Source organism: Mauremys reevesii, linkage group 4, assembly GCF_016161935.1.
Source record: "Mauremys reevesii isolate NIE-2019 linkage group 4, ASM1616193v1, whole genome shotgun sequence".
Lineage (NCBI taxonomy): Eukaryota > Metazoa > Chordata > Testudines > Geoemydidae > Mauremys > Mauremys reevesii.
In genome coordinates, this window is record NC_052626.1 from 53,840,611 (window position 1) to 53,860,944 (window position 20,334).

At 42.5% G+C, this 20,334-nt stretch overlaps 1 protein-coding gene across 9 annotated transcripts in view; it reads right to left on the minus strand.

The window, feature by feature from the left end:
• The window catches only part of DPH6 (diphthamine biosynthesis 6), a 380,184-nt gene that overhangs the window by 213,457 nt on the left and 146,393 nt on the right, over positions 1–20,334 (minus strand). For all 9 annotated transcript variants that reach the window (XM_039533241.1, XM_039533240.1, XM_039533239.1 and 6 more), the window contains exon 7: positions 7,983–8,077. In XM_039533241.1, coding sequence (XP_039389175.1) covers positions 7,983–8,077 — 95 coding nt within the window. The remainder of the gene's footprint in view (positions 1–7,982; positions 8,078–20,334) is intronic.

Here is a 20,334-nt window from a genome sequence, read left to right on the forward strand (position 1 = left end):
AGTGTGAATGAAAATCAGGCCGACTGAAAGTAAGTATAAATGACATGATGACCCAAGCGCTGATGACACAACAGTAAGCCAACCCTTTGTTAGTCAAGAGAACCACTAAGTTTTTATTTTATCAGCATTTTAAATCTTGGGATAACCTCATTTCCCACTAAACAATGCTCCAGGAATCACTATAATATTTGTCCCATTGAGAAATCTGATTGTGCCATTTAACTATCTTACACCTCATGTTGAAGGATTACTAGACACAACTTGCTAATGCCAAATGCATTAATGGGAATGGTGTAAACTTCAGATACACTGACTGAAACTAGTTAACATTTAGTTTTCATTTTTACAGTTCTAATATGTCAACCTCCAATTCATAATAGGCAGTATCTATTGCCCTCGCCTGCACTGTTTCAAAACTAGAACATTTAGTAATGGAATTAAGATAGGTAAGGGAAAATACAAGTATCAGAAGATGAAATACAAAAAAAATCTCAGAAGGTATAAGAGAAAGTCATATGCATAAAAATTATTAGGGTTGGGTTTTGCTTTTTTTTTGGTACTCAGTAAAGCTACTGGCCCACAGATAGTTCACTTGGAATTACACTGAAGCAACTAGTCTTGACATTTTCACTAAGGAAGTGTAAGTAAAAATACTCTACTTTGTAAACTAAGACTTTTCAGGATGTAATCTATTTACAGAGTAAGTGGAAAATATCCAGGGGGTCAAATGATAAAATTAAGTTAGTTAAAGGAAGGACATTGGCATCAGCTAGAGAAACCAGTGTTTAATGTCAGAACACAACCAATGAGTGTTCTTATTGCAAATAATTCCTAGAACATTTTGGATCAGATCCTCAGCTCGTCTAAATGAGCATAGCTATATTAATTTCCAAAAGGTGATGATCTGGCTTATTGTTATCAGAATGACATTCAATGTAGGTTAGAAATAGCAATATCGGGAGCAGAAAGATTTAAGCTGAAAAACCACTGGTGAATTTTACAACTGCTTTGTTCCCAAGGGTTCACGATTTCGGTACACCTGATAGATGTCTCTTTGGAAAACATTAAAGAACAGCAATGGGCAAAAAGTGACTGAACAAATGATATTTTTTTTATAGAAGATACCTACTTTGCTCTGTATTCAGACTCTCATTTTCTACTTCACTAACTAAAAAATAAGTTTCTACTACCAATACTTCAAAAAATTATACCGTGCTCTGAAAAATCGATACAATGAGAGAGATATAGGTGATATATTTGTTCACACATCAATAGAATTATTAACTCTAAGTTCCATTGGTATGGCTAAACTGTAAAAGAACCCACCTTGCTGTCCAGATCCCAGGTTCAATTTGTAGGGCTGGAAGTTAGAAAACTTCTAATTTACTTGGCAACCGAACAAATTTTATATTGAGTCTCTGAGAGAGAATAATGATTTTTCAGAGGCAAAGCACCCTTTAAATAAGGGGTTTGCCTACATGAATAATTAGTTCATGTCACGCTGGGGTGTGACTCTACCCCATGCTAGGCTGGGATGGTCTATGTCCATGTGCTGCTGATGCCCATGAACAGTTTGTGAGAGTGCTTTGATCTAATCATCTTTGAAATGAAACTAGCTCAAAGCACTCTAGTTGTTCATGTAGACAAGCCCTAAGACACAGTACTACATAAGACTTCATAGGTGCAGGAATTCAGATCTAATACACCCATTTAAATAATGCCGACAAAACTGGAAACACTTGAAAGCATTTGGTCAGACTTGAATGATTTCCTTAAAGATTCATAGATTCATAGACTCTAGGACTGGAAGGGACCTCAAGAGGTCGTCCCGTCAGTCATCCCCTGCCCTCAACCCAATACCACTCTAGACCTGTCCCCTGATAGAAAATTATCTAACCTCTATAAATACTCTGGAGATTCCAGGAGATCCCAACTCCCCAGGCAATTTATTTGTTTATTTACCCAACCCGACACAATTTTTTCTTTTTTCTAAATGTCAACCTCTCTCTCCTTGCTGCCAGTTTTAAGCAGCTGCTCTTGTTCTTCTATCATTAGCTAGGGTGAACTCCTTTCTCCTCCCTCCTCCTGACACCCCCTTTTTTATCATATCTGAAACTGTCTATCTGTCTCTTTCCTTCTCTTCAACCAACTCAAACTTCAGCTCTTCATCTTCTTCTCTCATGTCTCATTTTCTCATCATGTGCTCTTCTTCTTTCTCTCTTCTCCTCTCCCTCCTCTCTCTTTCTTTCTTTCTTTCCAGAACTGCAGAAATGCAGTGCTGCCAGTTGAGGCCTAACAGCGAGGAGAGAAGAGCAGAGTAAAAGAGCATGAGAATGACTTCTCATCTCTTAACACATCTCTCATCATTTGCTTTTTTTTTTTTTTTTGCTTTTTGCAACAGCATCACTGTTGATGTTTCTGTTTTCTCCTAGTCCACCTTGCTTCCTAGATCCTCCCTCTACTCCTTTTCTGTTCTTGTGAACTTCCCATTCTGTCTGTGTCCTAAGTGATTCTTTTTCCTTTTTTGAGTTTTTTTGTCCTTTATTTTTTTTATTAGACCATTTCTCAGACAGACTCTTTTTTTTTTTTGATTCCTGTCCTTTCCTCCAAGCAATCCTCCTCCCCACCCCAGTATCAATTCCTGCAACAGTTTCAAATAATTCTATAACAACATCTAAGTCGTTGAACAGAATATGACAGAAGATGATGAGATGAACCCCTTACCTTACCTTATCCTCAGATCACGGATACTTTAAGGATTAAGAACCATACTTAACATTTCACTCAGTTATACCAGTACAGTTATATACCTACCCCATCTATATTGTTAATTTATAGTTTATTGTTATTATCATGTGAGACCGTATCAAATGCCTTACTAAAGTCTAGGTATACCACATCCACCGCTTCTCCCTTATCCACAAGACTCGTTATCCTATCAAAGAAAGCTATCAGATTGGTTTGACACGATTTGTTCTTTACAAATCCATGCTGGCTATTCCCTATCACCTTACCACCTTCCAAGTGTTTGCAGATGATGAAAAAAGAGTATCATTTTTCTTTATAAACGTGCTTTGGAATTGATCATTAAAAACTCCTAAGATGATAACATAATACCAAGGGACAGCTTTAGTGAATGAATGCCAATGCATTTTTGAATCAGGATCACTAAGAAATTATTGATAATGAAATCTGTGGCTCAGTTGTATATAGCTATTAAATGAAGACAATGAAATATTCCTGTATGAAAACAAATAATTATCTTTAGTCATTCATTTTGAATTCTGTTCTCATGCAAAGCAGGAAGTAGAAACGGATAAAATTCATGCACGCCATGAATAAAAACATACAATACGAGATGGATTGTAGGAATGCCACAGAATTTAATGATGGTATTCTTGATAAATGTTTCTTGTTTATTGATTAATTTCCAGGAAATATTTAGGGAAGTCTATTTCTTTTCTGGGATGCATACATTTCCTACTTAGAAATGATGATGTTAAGGTATGTATGTATGTACGAACATATGTATAAATAAATAAATAAGAGGGCACTCTATTTTTATTTGTTTGTTTTTTTACTGTATTTAGCATTAAATAAGGTCACGAAGCTGAAAAAACTAAGAAACACTGCAGTAGAAGAGGGTATCTCAGACCCCCATCAAGAAGAAGAAGAAGGTAGGTACAGTGGGTTTGAACAAAGAGAGTAGAGAAATGGTAGTTCATGGCAGTTGCGTAAGTCTGGTTAATTCTGTGAGGATAAATTTGAGGATGGTCTGTGGTTGGATAGATGGGTTCTACTAGAGTAGGACAGGACTGAAAGGAATTTGGGGATGTATATATAAGTAAGGCTGCAAGTCTGTCACGGAGGTCACGGATTCCGTGACTTTCCGGGACCTTCGTGACTTCTGCAGTGGCCGATGCAACTGACCCCAGGGTCCCCGAAGCACCAGGAGTGGTCTTGTGTCTTCCCCCGCCAGCACCAGCAGCAGTCCTGGGCCACGCACGGCTGTCCCCACTTCCTTGGAGCACCAGCGGTGCCCCGGAGCTGCCCCCACCCATCAGACATCCCCCAAGATTTTGTCAGGGGTATATAGTACAGGTCATGGACCATGAATTTTTGTTTACTGCCCGTGACCTGTCCATGACTTTTACTAAAAATACCCATAACTAAATCTTAGCCTTATATATAAATAATGTAAATATTTAAAAAAATCATCTCAGGGATGCTGTAATCATCTCAAAACTAAATAGCATAAACCCAGAAAATTCAGAGTTAAGGTTAAACTTCCAAGTGTTCCAAACATGCTAAGTTATAGAAATGCAGTTACGGCACCCAAATACTGTCCAGTACAAATACCATGACAGAAAAAAAATATGAAACAATCCAACTAAAGCCCCTACCCCCCCCCACCCCTCCAAATACCTCAACAGTTTAATTTAGTCTGGAACCAGACACACTAATATGCATTAAACATGAATGTATGGTTATTGCATGGTATCATTGCAGGGCCAAGTTAAGATTGTTTGGCTGCTTCAATTGAAGCAAAAGGTTAAAGTCTTTTTTTCAGAAGTGCTGGGCATCCACAGGTGTCGTTGACTTCCATGGGAACTACAAGTGCTCAGCACCTCTGAACTAGCAAGTCTAGGTGATTCGTTGATAAAATTATAGTAGACTCTGGCAAAACCAGATCTCCTGACTTTCCTTCCCGTTTTGGCCACAAGTTCATCCTTTCTCTCCTAAATTTTGCATATCTTTAAACTTGTACATCTTCAGATGTCTAATTCAATTAACTCAGCATGTCCCTCACAAATTCTCCTCTGACACGAGAGGATACATGAGAAATTTCAGCAGTAAGAGATATTTTCAAAGGGAGCTTAGTGGGGGAAGGGTAGGAATAAAATCAGTATTATAAGGGAAGGCGAGTCATAGAGCCTTAACTAGACTGCCATCATTCTGTAATAAAGCAAACATCACTACTGGCAATTTTCTCTTATCCACAAATCTAGCAGACTGCCTTTCTGTTCAGAGAAAAAAATTGAGGAAATGCATTTTGTCAGACATTACACGTATGATAAAAACATCATCCAGGAAAAATACTACCCAAGAGTCTATTTACTATAATAGGTGAGTTAGAGTTTCTCTTTCCATGTTTTGTGGGGAAGACTCATCTTCACTGTTTTTTGCTGGGATCTACATTTCATGCAACCACAGGTTTTTTTTAGGGAGAAGAACTGGACTAGTTTAGTACATAGGATTTTTGTGACTTTAAAAGTCCTTAGAGATACTTGTATATCTTCATCTAAGCTTCAAAATTTTTCTGAGGTGAAATATATTTGAACTATGACAATCTAACCACCTAGCACCTACACCACCACAGTGAATGGAATAGCATACCTACAGTCTCTAGACTATCTATCAAAATAGCCAAGGACCTCTAAAAAAGCAATAATAGAGTCACAGATTCATAGATTCTAAGGCCAGAATGGATCCATTGTGGTCATCTAGTCCGAACTCCTGTATAACACAAGCCATAGAATCCGCCCCTCCTCCCCACCACCGAAATTCCTAGAGCATATCTTTTTAAAAATCCATCCAATCTTGCTTTTAAAATTCTCAGTCATACAGAATCCTCCATGACCCTTGCTAAACTGTTCTAATAGTTAATTAACCTCATTGTTAATTTTGTAATGCCTTATTGCCCATCTGAATTTGTCTAGCTTCAACTTTCAGCCATTAGATCTTGTTATAACTTTTTCCGCTTGACTGAAGAGCCCATTATAAAATATTTGTTCTCCATGTAGGTACTTACAGGCTGTATTCAAGTCACCCCTTAATCTTCTCTCTGTTAAGCTAAACAGATGGCACTCCTTGAGTCTAGCTCTATAAACACATTTTCTAATCCTTTAATAATTGTGGCTATTCTGCGAACTTTCTCCAATTTATCAACATCCTTCTTGAACTGGAGACACCAGTAGCTGATGAACCAGTGTCAAACACAGTGATAAAATAACCTCTTTACTCGTACACAAGATTCCACTGCTTATGCATCCAAAGATCATATTAGCTATTTTGGCCACAACATTGCACTGGAAACTCAAGTTCAGCTGATTATCCACCCTATTCTGAAATCTTTTTCAGAGTCACTGCTTCCCAGAATAACGTCCTCTATGACCTACATTTTTTGTTCTTAGATATATACATTTACATTTAGCCATATTAAAGCCCATATTGTTTGCTTGTGCCCAGCTTACTAAGCAATCCCATTTGTTCTCTGTCAGTGATTTGTCCTCTTCATTATCTACCACTCCCCAATTTTTGTATTGTCTACAACCTTGATCGGTCATGATTTTATGTTTTCTTCCAGGTCACTGAGAAAAACATTAAACAGCATAGCCAACAACTGATTCCTGTGGGATGCCACTAGAAATCCATCATCTCAGTGATGATTCCCCATTTACAATTATGTGTTGCAACCTATAAGTTAGCCAGTTTTTAATCCATTTAATGTTTTCCATCTTAATTTTCAGAGGGGTAGCCGGGTTAGTCTGTATCCATAAAAACAACGAGGAGTCTGGTGGCACCTTAAAGAAACGACCCTTAGATTCGGTGCCAAATGCAGTTCCACCAGACCTGAGAGTAAGGACCATAATATAGCCCTCCATATTAATCCTCTCCTCTCTTTACCAATAGCAGACACTTTTTAGTAAGACAGGAAATCATTTTACTGCAGACTTGTCTTTATTCAGGCAGGGACTTCAAAGGGCTTAAGGGAGTTAGGCACCCAACCCCAATGTGTGTGAGTGTAAGAAAGAAAGAAAGAAAGAAAGAAAGAAGCAGCCAAACAAATTTCAGTGCATTGATATGAACATATCTTATGATGTTAATTAACAAATTTTATAACAAACGTAGACTGAATGCTAGTCACTCTTTTTCTGGATGATGCTGTTGTGCACCAATATTACCAATTATCAATACAATGCTGATCAGACCACAACATTTTGTCTGACTGAAAATAGAGACCTTGATGAAGTCACTGTACCAAACGGGTCTTATCTGTAAAATAATAAAGTGCCATAAATGCCTGCTCCTTTTCCTACTGAAATTGATGGTAATTTGCCATTGATTTCAACAGAATAGTATCAGCCCCTTAATTGCACAGTAAATTTGCCACATTTCCTCTATTGCTCACTACTGCTAGAAGAAGATATAAAAGAATGGGCCTGTTTCACTACAGCACTAAATGTCCATATGTGCTATAGTGTTGACTTTCCATAAGTTGATGTATCTGAAATGTATGCAAGTGACATTCCGTTCTTAGAGACTGTTTACTTGGCTAAGAATAGGAACAATAGTCAAAACTTCTCAAAATATACAGGTTAAGCTATTCAACAGCACATACCGTGAAACTTGAATCAAGACAGAGAAATTTCCCATATCCCTCTAAACAGATTTTAACAAATTTCAGCAAAGAAATAAGCTACTCAGAGTAGCTGGATGGATTCAAGCAAAGTTTACATTAAAAAATGTACCCTTAGTAACTGATGGAAAATGTTTAGCATTATCATTCTAAGTCACTAAAGTTGAAAAAAGAAAAAAAAAAGACACAGAGTTAATGGAACCCACAGGCTACTGATGTGGCAGTTTATCAAATGTAGCTGTAATGAAAGATAAATATTACAGGCAATTCGCACTTCATGAAAGGATAAAAGTGTCAGTGTGTAGGTACCAGTTTTACTGCAGGCCATAATCAGCAAGTAAACGAAAGTGCAAATGTCTAAAAAGTTTATAGCCTTCTATGAAGGCCTCGTCTTGTCAGGCATTGATTTAGGTTTTCAGAGGACTTTGCCAGCGTTAAACAAAGTGACTGTTTGTGAACTTAGAGGACATGTTCTACTCCTGCCAACAAATGCTGCCTCAAGCTAAATGTTAATATGTTCCCATCACTTAAATTTAAGGAAGGGGAAGAAACAGTTCCTTACACAACTATTTTCTTCTTAAACAGAGGACAGTCCAAAGTGAATGTTTCATATTCCCCACCTTCTCCACAAACATGAACTTCATACTTCTTACAGAGCTGAAACAAAAGGAAAAAACAGGTAGTTAGAATAATTGCTGCTCTTATACACAGCGTCAAATGTATTTTACTGAAAATGTACGTGTGTATGGGGCTTATAGTAACTTTCTCAATCTAGGTGTCTCACTACAACTCTAAAACAAGGAACAATCTCTAAAATGCACTGCATGTACTTGTAAGTTTCTGACTCTCCTCTACAGTACTTTATACAAACTGATTTGTAATATTTTTAAAGTTCCAAAAATTACTGCCATGTTGGTTTCCATCTCTGCAATAGTTATACTTCACCATCCAGATAAAACATCTCAGTGACTGCACCCCAGTAGAAATGGAAGGCTGTTGAAATAAGATTCCTTTAGGAAACTGGCTGGAAAATAACAATAACCTTTACATCTACTCCCAGATCTCATTATACAGTCTGTGAGATATCTTGTGTTGTAAGCTCTGCCCAGAAGCTACTAAATTCAGCGAACACATTATAGCAACAGGTTTAACAATTGTGCTCTACGTATTTGTTGGCATAAACTCTTTTCCAAATCTTCAAGTAAAAGAGTTAATCCTGGCCCCACTAAAGTTAATTGTAAAACTCCTGACTGGCTTCAATGGAGCTGGGATTTCACCCTTAGAGGGGAAGAAACATTAGCCATTTTCTTTTGGTTACATCCCTGAACATTTTTCATATATATATATATTTTTTGCACTTTGTTTTGTATTTACCTGATAGACAAGCCAGATACATCATGCATGAAAGTAAATGTAACAGGTGCAAAAGAATACTATTTGTCTGGTTTTAATCATCCTAAATCCTCAGTTTAGCAGTTTCTCACTCGAGGCCTGATCCAAAGTTTTGCTTGAGTAAAGAGCGTAGTGCCAGTCTCTTGAACAGTACATTCTAATTCTGTTTTAATAACACTGTAATGGTACGTGGTAACCATGCAATGTAGGAATTTAATTATTCTAAGAGCACACATTAAATCTATGATACAGTAAAAATGCTAATTGGACACAGTACAAAGCTTTTCTAGACTCATGATTCCACTCCTGCGCCTCACGATTTTGTGGTTATAATTTGACTTTTAAGTGGTCCTCATTCTTTTTAAGAAAGTTATAAACATTGTTACTTGTGCACTTATATTATCCTTTAAGAGGTTCATCCTGCAATCTCTCCCTTTGTGGAATTTCCATTGACTTCACTGGGAGTTATGTGCATGGAGGGTTTCCTTGAATGGGAAGATTGGATGCCAGAATCAGCACTGAAAGCTGATTTGAATGCACTGGGGGGAGTTGGGTCTGGGGTTTCCATCAGGGCAAATGGAGCTCATTGGATCAGGGCACAGATTTAGGGTAAGATCCAGGGCCTTTTCCAGGCAGGAGACTGCAATTTTCCATGGTTTGTCCACAACTCAGCTGCAATTTTTTGACAATCATCCTGCAATTCACATAGAAGCCACAGAAGAACATCATTTCACTCATAACCTTCATCTAAAATGCTGCAGTGGAGTGCACAGAGGAACCCACCAGGCCTCCACAGGTTGGAAAGGCCAGAAGCATCTGGAATGGAGAATTTTGGCAATTAGCCATCAAAAAATCATATATGTTACATTCAAGGACAATAGGGTACACCTCTCTGACTGGGGAAGGATATATTTTTGACCAGTGTTAGGGAGGGAACTGTTAACTATGGATACGTCTACACCACAAACTAGGGGTGTGATGCCCCTACTTGTGTACACATACGCTAGCTCTGATTGAGCTAGCACAGGTATAAATAGCAGTGTAGATGCAGTAGCAGTGGTAGCGGCAGAGGAGGCCTGGCTGAGCCCTTCTGAGTACAAACCTGCCTGAAACCATATATACTTGGCACGGCTCAGCTATGCTTCCACTGATGCTACCAATGCTACTGCAGCTACACTGCTATTGATACTTGTGCTAGTTCAATCAGAGCTAACGGGGGTATGTGTACATTAGCAGGGAATCAGATTCCTAGCTTGTAGTGTAGACGTAGTACATCTGGGTACACAGCTGGGGTGGGAGGGAGGCAGTCAAGCTAACTGTTGGAACCTCCTCATGGCAAGTGTACAGTGGAGGTACTCATTCACGACAACCCCCTTTTCCCAGACCCTTGACCCACAAACGAGGGGAAGGCAGTGGGCTTCCAGCAATGGACTAGGGCATGCTAAGGCAGAGTGGGGGGCTAGCAGCAGCTCTCCACCGGGGGAAATCATGACCTGCATTGTACATATTTTAGCTGGATAGTTCCCAGAGGAGTTGAATTAATAAAGCTGCTGCCTAATTAAACCACATCACTTGCACCTTCTTTGTCTGTGTGTGTGTCCAAGACAATGGGGGCCTGTATCCTGGAAAGCAGTAACTCTGAAAAGGATTTAGGTGTCACAAGCAACTCAACATGAGCCCTCAGTGTAATGCTGTGACAAAAAAGGCAAATATGATCTTTGAATGGATAAACAGGGAAGTAGTGAGTAGGAGTAAGGAGGTTTACTTGGTCCTGTCTGAGCACAATGAATTCTCAATGACCTTCTAAAGGTCCCTTCCAGCGTTACATTTTTAAGATTCTATGATTGTACTTTGTATTCTGCACTGGTGAGACCAACACTGGAATACTGTGTAGAGTTCTGGGGTCCACATTTGAAAAAAAATGTTGAAAAACCAGAAAAGGTGCAGAAACGAGCCACAAAAATTATTCAAGGGCTGGAGAAAATACCTCAGAGTGAGAGACTTAAAGTGTTCAATCTGTTTATCTTATCAAAAAAAGATTAAGAGGTAACTTGTTTATACTGTACAGTACAAGTAACTTTGTGAGAAAAAAATGCGGAGTAGTAAGGGACTCTTGAATCTAGTGGAAAAAGAACCAGTGGCTGGAGGCTGATGCCCAACAAATTCAAATAATAAATTAGGCACAATTTTTTTTTTTTTTGGTAACAGTAAGGGTGACTGACCATTGAAACAAAGGAAGTGGTGGAGTCTCCATGTCTTGAGCTCATCAAATCATGACTACATTCCTCTTTGGAAGATGTGCTTTAGAAGTCAATGAATCAGAATCAGAAGTCAATGGGCTCAATACAAGGGTAATTAGATGAAATTAATAGCCAGAGATAGACAGGATGTCAGACAAGATAATACAATAGTCCTTCTGGCCTTAAAATCTATAATGTGTAATTTTTATTAATTATTATTATTATTGTTGCTGATCTGACTCCTTGTGACTTCAATTCAATTCTGAATCATTGTAAACTATGCATTTGATGCTTAACATGTCGAGCACCCTCAGCTCATTCGTTATACATGATAGAGTAGCTGTCTGTATCTGTCTCTAATTGAAGTGAGATCAAAAATATTAGTCCCCCATCTCCTTTTTTTTCCAGGATAAATTAAGGCAAAGTATTTAGTCTTATAGATATATTTTCAGTGAAACTGTTTATATTTTACACAAGACTAAAGTTACTTTTATATTAGGGGATTTATTTTTACAATACCAGAGGATTTCAAGTAATGGATATGTCTGATATGTTACATAAAACTGTACTAGTATTCCTGAGTATGGAGAGTGTTAGTTAAGCTTTCAGTTTTCTTTAATAAGTATTTCTTTTAAAATATTTTTAACAGATCTGGATGACTTGAGTCATCACCTTAGCATAAAGAACACCAGGGACTCTGAACACAGACATAAAAAAAAGAAAGTAGTACAAAGAACTTAATCCTTTTACAGGATCAGAGATCACATTTTTAATCATAGCCCTTTGACACTGAATCTGAAGCTGGAAAATGTTAAATACCATTTTGCTTGCACTCTTTTCAACCTTTTATTTCTGAAAAAATCTAATAGCTCAGACAAAGATGGTATCTGTCATAAAATTCTACATGACTGTTTACTCATTTTGTGATGGAAAATTCAAATCTCATCTTAAATAAAGATAAAATTATCTTTTTAAAGCCAAAGTTATCACAGGCATTTCCTTCCTAAAGAGAGAATATCTCCATGTGTAAAAATAACCAAACATACATTTAATCAAGCCTTCATTTTCAAAAATTATAATCCTGACATACAAGACAGTTTCACCTGTCAAAAAGTGCAGCAAGGTTTTTATAGGACAAATCTATCAAAAATAATTAATGTTGATACAATAAGAATGGACAACTTACAAAACAGTTAGTCAGAACTTTTTCCTGCCAAGAGCGTCTGCTGCAATGAATACTAAATAGAGCTACTGAAAAATAAAACTAATACACAGGTTTGTTTGTCTTAAAAAAACAAAAAACCTATGAAATGCGTGTATTTTTGAGGAACAAAGAAGTTGGATATTTTTACAGGTGTAGCCTAGCTAAAAATATTTCATAGTGACAATAAGGAATGAATGTTTACTGTGTAAGTTATTTCTAAACTTGATGGTTCTGCTTTTAAGCCTTGAGTGCTGTGAGTTCTTCCTGGAAACCAACATCAAATACTTCAAAGCTGAGAGTCTAAATTTGCTGTCCTTGTTGGGAAATCCCAACTTTCAGTGCCATTGTGCTTAGGATCATATTTGGTCCTGAACATTCTAAACTCCCAGTGAAGTCACTAGCAACTGAAGATACTTAGCACCTCAAAGGATCAGGCTCTTAATGTGCCTTTTAGAAGTAAAAGAAGCTGAGCAATATTTTTCAAGCTGCCCTCAGTGAGGCAGGAACCAGCTTTCAATTACTTTAAAACACTAACATTTTTTACAGACTTGTGTTATCTTGTTTTGCAAGCTAGATCTGACATGCATAATAAAAGTGACAACTCAATAAGAATAACTTTTAAAGCTAAACCTAAATTTCATGAGAGGGGGATCTTGCCTCATAGTTGTAATAGGTCAAAACAACCTCACCTCTCATTATATTTACAAATTACACCACTCAAGAAAAGTTGATATCCAGTCCAATTCTAAACCTAAAACAAATACCAGAGTATCATGGAAACAACTTTTACACTAGATGAAATCCAGCATCAAACAAAGATACAAATAAATCTTTGATTACGTATACAAAGTGAAGCCCACATAGTCAATACAACTCATCCTCCTGCTATCCTGACCATGAAACTGCAGGGTGAAGGCAGAGTTTATCACAGAATTTTAGTACTCAGAGATGGGAAAGGCAATTCAATTACTGAATCCAACCTGCTGCAAGGGCAAGATTTTATAGCTCCCAGTCAGAGAACATATCAGGTATTAAACCTTCCATACACTTCATCTTCACCAACAGGCCAACAAGTAATAATTAAATTCTGGTGCAACTGTTCAAACCACAAACAATTTCTAATTCTCTATCAAGTAAAAATACTGTACAAGCAAATATTACTGTTGCGTGCATTTGATTTTGCCGATAGCGCTGTTGGTAGCGGGAGGGTTGCGGCCGGAAGGGCCTGCGCTGCGTCGCCGGCGTGTGCATCCCGAGCGTACGGATGGCGATGCGACCGTCCTTCAGGGTCTGGATCCGAGAATCCGTCTTTTCGGAAAACAGACCCTGGGTGTCGAAGGGGAGGTCCTGGAGGGTATACTGCACCTCCGGCGGCAGGGTGGAGGACTGCAGCCAGGAGATGCGCCTCATCGTCACGCCGGATGCCAAGGTCCGAGCCCCGGAGTCCGCGGCGTCGAGGGCGGCCGTGATAGAGGACCTGGAGGACTTCTTTCCCTCGTCCAACAAGGCCGAGAACTCCTGGCGGGATGTTGATGGCAGGAGCTCCGTGAACTTCGCCAGGGACGTCAGGATATCAAAGACGTACCTGGCGAGAAGGACCATGATGTTTGCAATCCGCATTTGTAAGCCCCCTGCGGAGTAGACCTTACGGCCGAGCAGGTCCATGCGTCGGGCGTCCTTGGACTTGGGCGCAGGGGCAGGTTGGCCGTGCCTCTCGCGGTCGTTGACGGATTGAATGACCAGGGAGTCCGGGGTTGGGTGGGAGTAGAGGTACTCATAGCCCGTTGGGGGGGCTGAGTACTTACGCTCGACCCCGCGTGCTGTGGGTTGAATGGAAGCGTGGGACAGCCAGAGCGAAGTGGCGTTTTTCTGAATTGTCCGTACAAAGGGCAACGCCACTCGGACGGGAGCGTCCGCGCCCACCACATTGGTGATCGGGTCCTTGTCCTCTTGGACCTCCGCGACGGGGAGACCCATGGCCATCGCCACTCGGCGAAGCAGGTCCTGGAAGGCCCGAAGGTCAATGGGCGGGGGTTCGTTGGCCGCAGCACCTGCCACCGCCTCGTCCGGCGAGGACGATGAAGATATGCCCTGCACAATTGGCTCCGGCGCCGGGGCTGTTGGTTGAGCCTCCGCTGAGTCGTGCGGTGTGGCTGATTGGCGGTCCAGAGGAGCGGAGGGCTCGTGCGGAGGAGAGGGAGGCGGCCGGCTAACTGTCGCCTCGGGGACCCTGGTCCCGGTGGTCACATCCCGCAGAGGAAATGGGATGCCCTGCGCCTCATGATGCGCCCAGGGGACCCAGTAGCCCTACTGTTCATGATGGAGTCCTTGCGGGGTCGGCAACCGGTGGGCGGTATCATCCGCACCGGAGGCCACCGATGCTGGGCGGGATGGCCAAGGCGGTGCCGAGGCGCCGAGGGATTGAACCGCTGAAGACGGGAGTCCCTCCGCCGACGGCGCCGAGGGTCGATACGTGTATCGCCGGTGGGACGGCGATCGTGACCGTCGGCTACCGCGGTGCCGGGAGCTCGACCGGTGCTGGGAGCTCGACCGGGACCGGGATCTGCGGTGCCGGGAATGACTACGAGAGTCGCGGTGCCGTGAACGGTGCCGGGATGGAGACCTCCGGCGGTACCGACGGTACGGTGACCGGGACCTGGATCGGTGCCGGGAGTGCGACCGGTACCGAGATTGAGAGCGGTACCGGGACTCAGACCGGCGTCGGGATGGTGCTCGGTGCCGGGATGAGGAGCGGCGTCGAGATCCCGAACGACGGGACGGCGACCTGCGCCGGGACCGGGACCGGGAGCGCCTTCCGTGCCGTTCGTCCAGAGAGGGCGGCCGTGTCATTCTGGCCGGTTTTCCCACTGAGACGACAGCCCGCACCGGCGGTGCCGGGGGCCGGAGGCTCGGTGCCTCTATGAGCCGGATCAGCTCACGCGCGGAGGAGAATGTCTCCGGCGTCGATGGCAGCCTTGGCTCAACCACGGTCGGTGCCGGGGAGCGTGGCGATGCCGGACTCGACGGCGCTTGCGGTGCCGGAGTCGAGGGCCCAGGGCACGCTTTACGCACGGCCGCAGCCACTCTCGCGGCGTCCTCCGTGCGGGCCTTTGCCACTGCTTTCACCAGCTGTTGATTGTCGGAAGGCGAAAGCGAGCGGTGCCGGGTCTTCTTAGCCGCCGGCTTAGGTACCGGGGCCGCGGTGCCAGAACGGCGCGGTGCCGCGGGTGCCCTCTGCACCGAGGAAGCCCTCAGTGCCGGCGCGGACGGTGCCGGGGGTTGGAGGGACGCCTCCATAAGGAGCTGTTTTAGGCGAATGTCTCGCTCCTTACGGGTCCGCGGCTTGAATGCTGAACAGATAGCACACTTGTCCGTGCGGTGTCCTTCGCCCAGGCAACGGAGGCAGGAGCCGTGAGGGTCACCAACCGGCATAGGCCTCTGGCACGCTGCGCAGGGCTTAAAGCCCGGTGCCTTGGGCATGAGCCCGCACCGGGGAAGGGAAGGGAGGAAATACCCCCCTTATCCTTACCTAAAATACTAACTAACTAACTACTGAACTAACTATACTAACACTAAACAAACTATGTACAACAAAAAGTAGCGAGAGCTAGGGTTGTGGAGGACAGAGAGCACTCCACAGTTCCAACTGTCCGTCACGGGCGGTAAGAAGGAACTGAGGAGCGGACGGGCCGGCTGAGGTATATAATGGGCGCCATAGCAGCGCCACTCCACGGGGCGCCAGCCGGCCCGCCGGGGTTGCTAGGGTAAAAAGTTCCGAGATGCCGTGCACGCACGGCGCGCACACCTAACTGGAATGCATAGGAGCAATCACTCGAAGAAGAACTTTCCTTGTCACAATGAAATAATATAATTATTTTACTGTGCTGATAAAAATGACCCATGATTATGGCCCTACTTAACTTGCAATATTGAGGAAATTTCAGATTCTGCAATATTAGGCTTCCACCATAATTTTGACAGCAGGAGTCCTGGCCACCACAGGGCTGAGAATGGGCTCCCCTGCTGTCAGCCCCAAGTGGCCACTCTCAGCCCTGAGCGGCCAACAGTGGGAGCCCGCACTATCCAGCCCCCTGTTCTCACGCTCAGCCCCAGACCCCCACCAGTGGAAAATTGCAGAAAAGTAATAAGGGACTCTATTACCGCAAATAATAAAGTCTGTTATTACTTTTCTACAATTTTCCATGGTTTGTCCACAACTCAGCTGCAATTTTTTGACAATCATCCTGCAATTCACATAGAAGCCACAGAAGAACATCATTTCACTCATAACCTTAATCTTCAGGATATAAATCAGAAAAGAACGTACCATATATACTCTTTCATAAGCCGAATTTTTTTAGTAAAAAAGGGAAGCACCAGAAAAGGGGGTCGGCTTATGAACGGGTATAGAGAGGGAGCGGTGGGACACAGCCCCTTCCCTCAAGAGAAGGAGCAAGAAGAGGCAGCACAGCCAGCAGAGAGAGAAGGGAAGAGGCAGGGCCAGAGAGTCTCTTCACTTCTGGCCACACTGCTCTCCCCACAGCCTCCAAAGCAGCTGCAGTTCCGGGGCTGGCAGGCTGCAGGTGTGCCGCTTGGCCCCGCCCCCAGCCCCCGGCGGGGAGTTGCCGGTGGGTGCTTAGCCCCCACCAATTTTTCCTATGCTCCGGCAGCTTTTTTTTTTTCCCCCTTCCGAGCTGGCTCTCGTTTTTGTTTTTTGTTTTGCTCTGCGAGCGACACACTTTCCCCACTTCCCCCTCCCACCCCGTGTCCCAATATTTCATGTCTCTTATCTGGTCACCCTAAACAGGAGGCTCCAAGGAGCAGCTCCAAGGCAGAGTGCAGGAGCAGCACATGGCAGTGGTGGAAGGGACAGCTGAACTGATGGCAACTGATAGCCTGCTGGGCGGCTGCTGCACAGAGAACTTAGGGGAACGGGAGTTGTTGGGGGGCTGCCGGTCCACCCTGGTTCCAAGCCCACACCAGTTAGCTGCAATGGGCTGCTCTTCCTGCAAGCACTGGACAAAGCAGGCGGCTGCCAAACGACATTATAAGGGAGCATTGCGCAACTTTAAACGAACATGTTCTCTAATTGATCAGCAATGTAACAAGGAAATAACACAGGAATCAGCAACCTTTCAGAAGTGGTGTGCCAAGTCTTAATTTATTCACTCTAATTTAAGGTTTTGCGTGCCAGTAATACATTTTAATGTTTTTAGAAGGTCTCTTTCTAAGTCTATAATATATAACTAAACTATTGTTGTATGTAAAGTAAGTAAGGTTTTTAAAATGTTTAAGAAGCTTCATTTAAAATTAAATTAAAATGCAGAGCTCCCCAGACCAGTGGCCAGGACCTGGACAATGTGAGTGCCACTGAAAATCAGCTCACGTGCCGCCTTCGGCACACGTTCCATAGGTTGCCTACCCCTCAAATAACGTTAACCAGGACGACTTTAAGTGAGGAGTTACTGTAGTGGGTTCATTGGGGTGTACTGTTTTCTATTGCTCTAGGCTGAAGTTTTGATGTCAGAAAAATAATACTTTAGGACCATGCTCTAAATACTGACCTATGACATCAAAATAATTGAAATTTGTGAATTAATTTTGAAATGTAATCATCAACAGACTACTTCCAACCAACCATCCATGAATCAATAAAAGTACCATGTAGGTAACAATCTTGTGCGGAAACGCCTTACATATTCATCAGTGGCACTTTTCAGGCAGTGAGGGTTGATAATTCTTCATGGAAAGAAAGTCACTTAATTTTTAAATAAATGTTTTAGGTTTTAACTGGGTAACAGCATTCTCTCAATAATATAGGGTGGCAACATTCTCCTTTTCCTTCACTCTGTTTGCACAAATTGGAACCCTAAAGGGAGCTGCAGGATAATTACTACTGCAGGACTGGGACATATATGGCTCAATAGACTCCACTCTGAATGTAAGGAAGGGAAAGTAGCCCTCTGGCAAAGAGATTTCAGAGAGAGGCAGGTCGCGAAAGAAGGAATCTTAAGACCAGCCAAGCTGAGAGAAAGAAGGTTAAGCTAGAAGTGCCTGGCACTCTGACACCTTCTTTACAGAGGTAATTGCCACCAAAACCGATGTTTTCATTGACAGCAATTGCAGGAGAAAGGCTAAAAGGGGGGACACATCAATATGTGTCCCATAAAGGTAATGAATTGGACACTGAGGAGTACACACTGATAAGACCCTTTAAAAATCCAAATATCAAGGGCTTCAAAAAAAACCCCATCCACTGGTGGGGTGTATTGCAGAAATGGCTGCTAAATGGACTCTCACTGAACTGACACTATACAGGTAGTCTAGTATATGTCTAATGTCTGTATTATCAGGAGATAGCTGATGAGATTCTGCCCAGATTGAAAACCTTTTGTATTTTGCTGCATAAGTGACTCTGGTGGAATTTTTTCTGCTGTTTACCGGAATGGCTTGGACTTCTCAGCAGCAAACTCTTTCTTCCTGGCTCAACCAGAGATCATCCATGTTGTTAGGCAAAGAGATTGCAAGTTTGGGTGCTGTGATTTGCCTTGATTTTGAGACAAAAGATCCTCACCCAGAGGTAGTGATATGGGTGGATGAATGGAGAGTCGATGTAAATCTTTGTTTCAGCACTGCCTTGGCCAAGTAAATGCTATGAAGCTGCTTTGTCTCTTCTGAGCTTCCTGATCATCCTAGGAATCAGAGGGACTGGAGGAAAAACGTACAGCAAATGGCTCAACATGGAAGGCATCTGTGTCAGAACCTGGAAGAAAATCTCTTCCATTTGGTGTTTAGAGTGGTAGCAAGTCTGTTATTGGGTATTCCCACTCATAGAAACTTCCTTGCAGAACACCCCTTTTTATTGAGCATTTGTGATGGTCTATGAAATTCCTATTGAGGGAATTCACAACACTGTTTCTCAGCCCTGGGAGATGAAAGGCCTTTAGGAAAATACTGTTCTTTATGCAGAAGTGGACTGCTCTCTGGCACAGCTGAGGTGACACTGCACCTTCCTGCTTGTTCCGATAAAACATAGTAATGGCATTGTCAGTGAGAACTTGAAAATGAACATCTCACAGACCCGATACCTCAAAGTTCCTGTGTATTTATATGGAATGAAAGTTCCAGAGGCATCCAAAAAGCTTGAACTGAAGTTTGACCAGATGGGTCCCCAACACCTAGTGGATACGTCTCCTATCAATGTCATAGTTGGCTCTGGTGGCAGGAAAGGAACCCCTATGCATACATTCGTAGGGTCTCACCACCAATTCAGGGACTTACACACTCATAGGGTATGCAAATGAGTATGTTCAGCAAATGTCTGCTTGGACAATAGCCAGGCTTGCAGACATATGAGGGGAATTCTGGCATGTTAAGTCATGTACATGCACAAGACCATATGTCCCAAGAGCTGTACACAAGAATGCAGTGTTGTTCTCAAGTTGCTCTTGAGCTCTCAGACAGAGACTATGAACTGGAACCTGTTCATCAGGAGGTAAGCCATGGCAGTCGTGGCACTGATATCAGTCCCTATGAAACTTATTTGCTGTGTTTGATGTAATTTTGATTGCTGTACATGCAGTTTTAGACCTAGACAACAGAACAGATGTCTGAGAAGAGGATGCTGTTATGGATAGAAGACCTAGCCAATCGCCTAGGAAAGGAAATATTTGAACTCCTAAATGGCACAGATGGATGCTATCGCTATCATAAGTTTGGAAAACACCCTGGGGCTAACAATAGGCTGAAGAATAGCACTGTGTATTGGTAGTGCATGATGGGTACCATGAATTGAAGATATTTTCAGTGGCTGGGATGTACTTCCACATGTCAAGAAGCATCTTGCAGGTCACTGGCAAACACCAATTTCCAGTCTCCAAGGAAGGGACAACAGATGCCATGGTGACCATCCTAAATTTCATCTTTTTGATAAATTCAATCAGATTTCTTAAAACCAGAATGGGTCAAACCCATCTCTCTTTGTGAGAATCAGGAAGTAGCAGGAAAAGAAGCCTTTCCCTCTGTGTTGGTAAGGAACTTCCTCTATTGCCCCCAATTCCAATACAGACGATAATCCT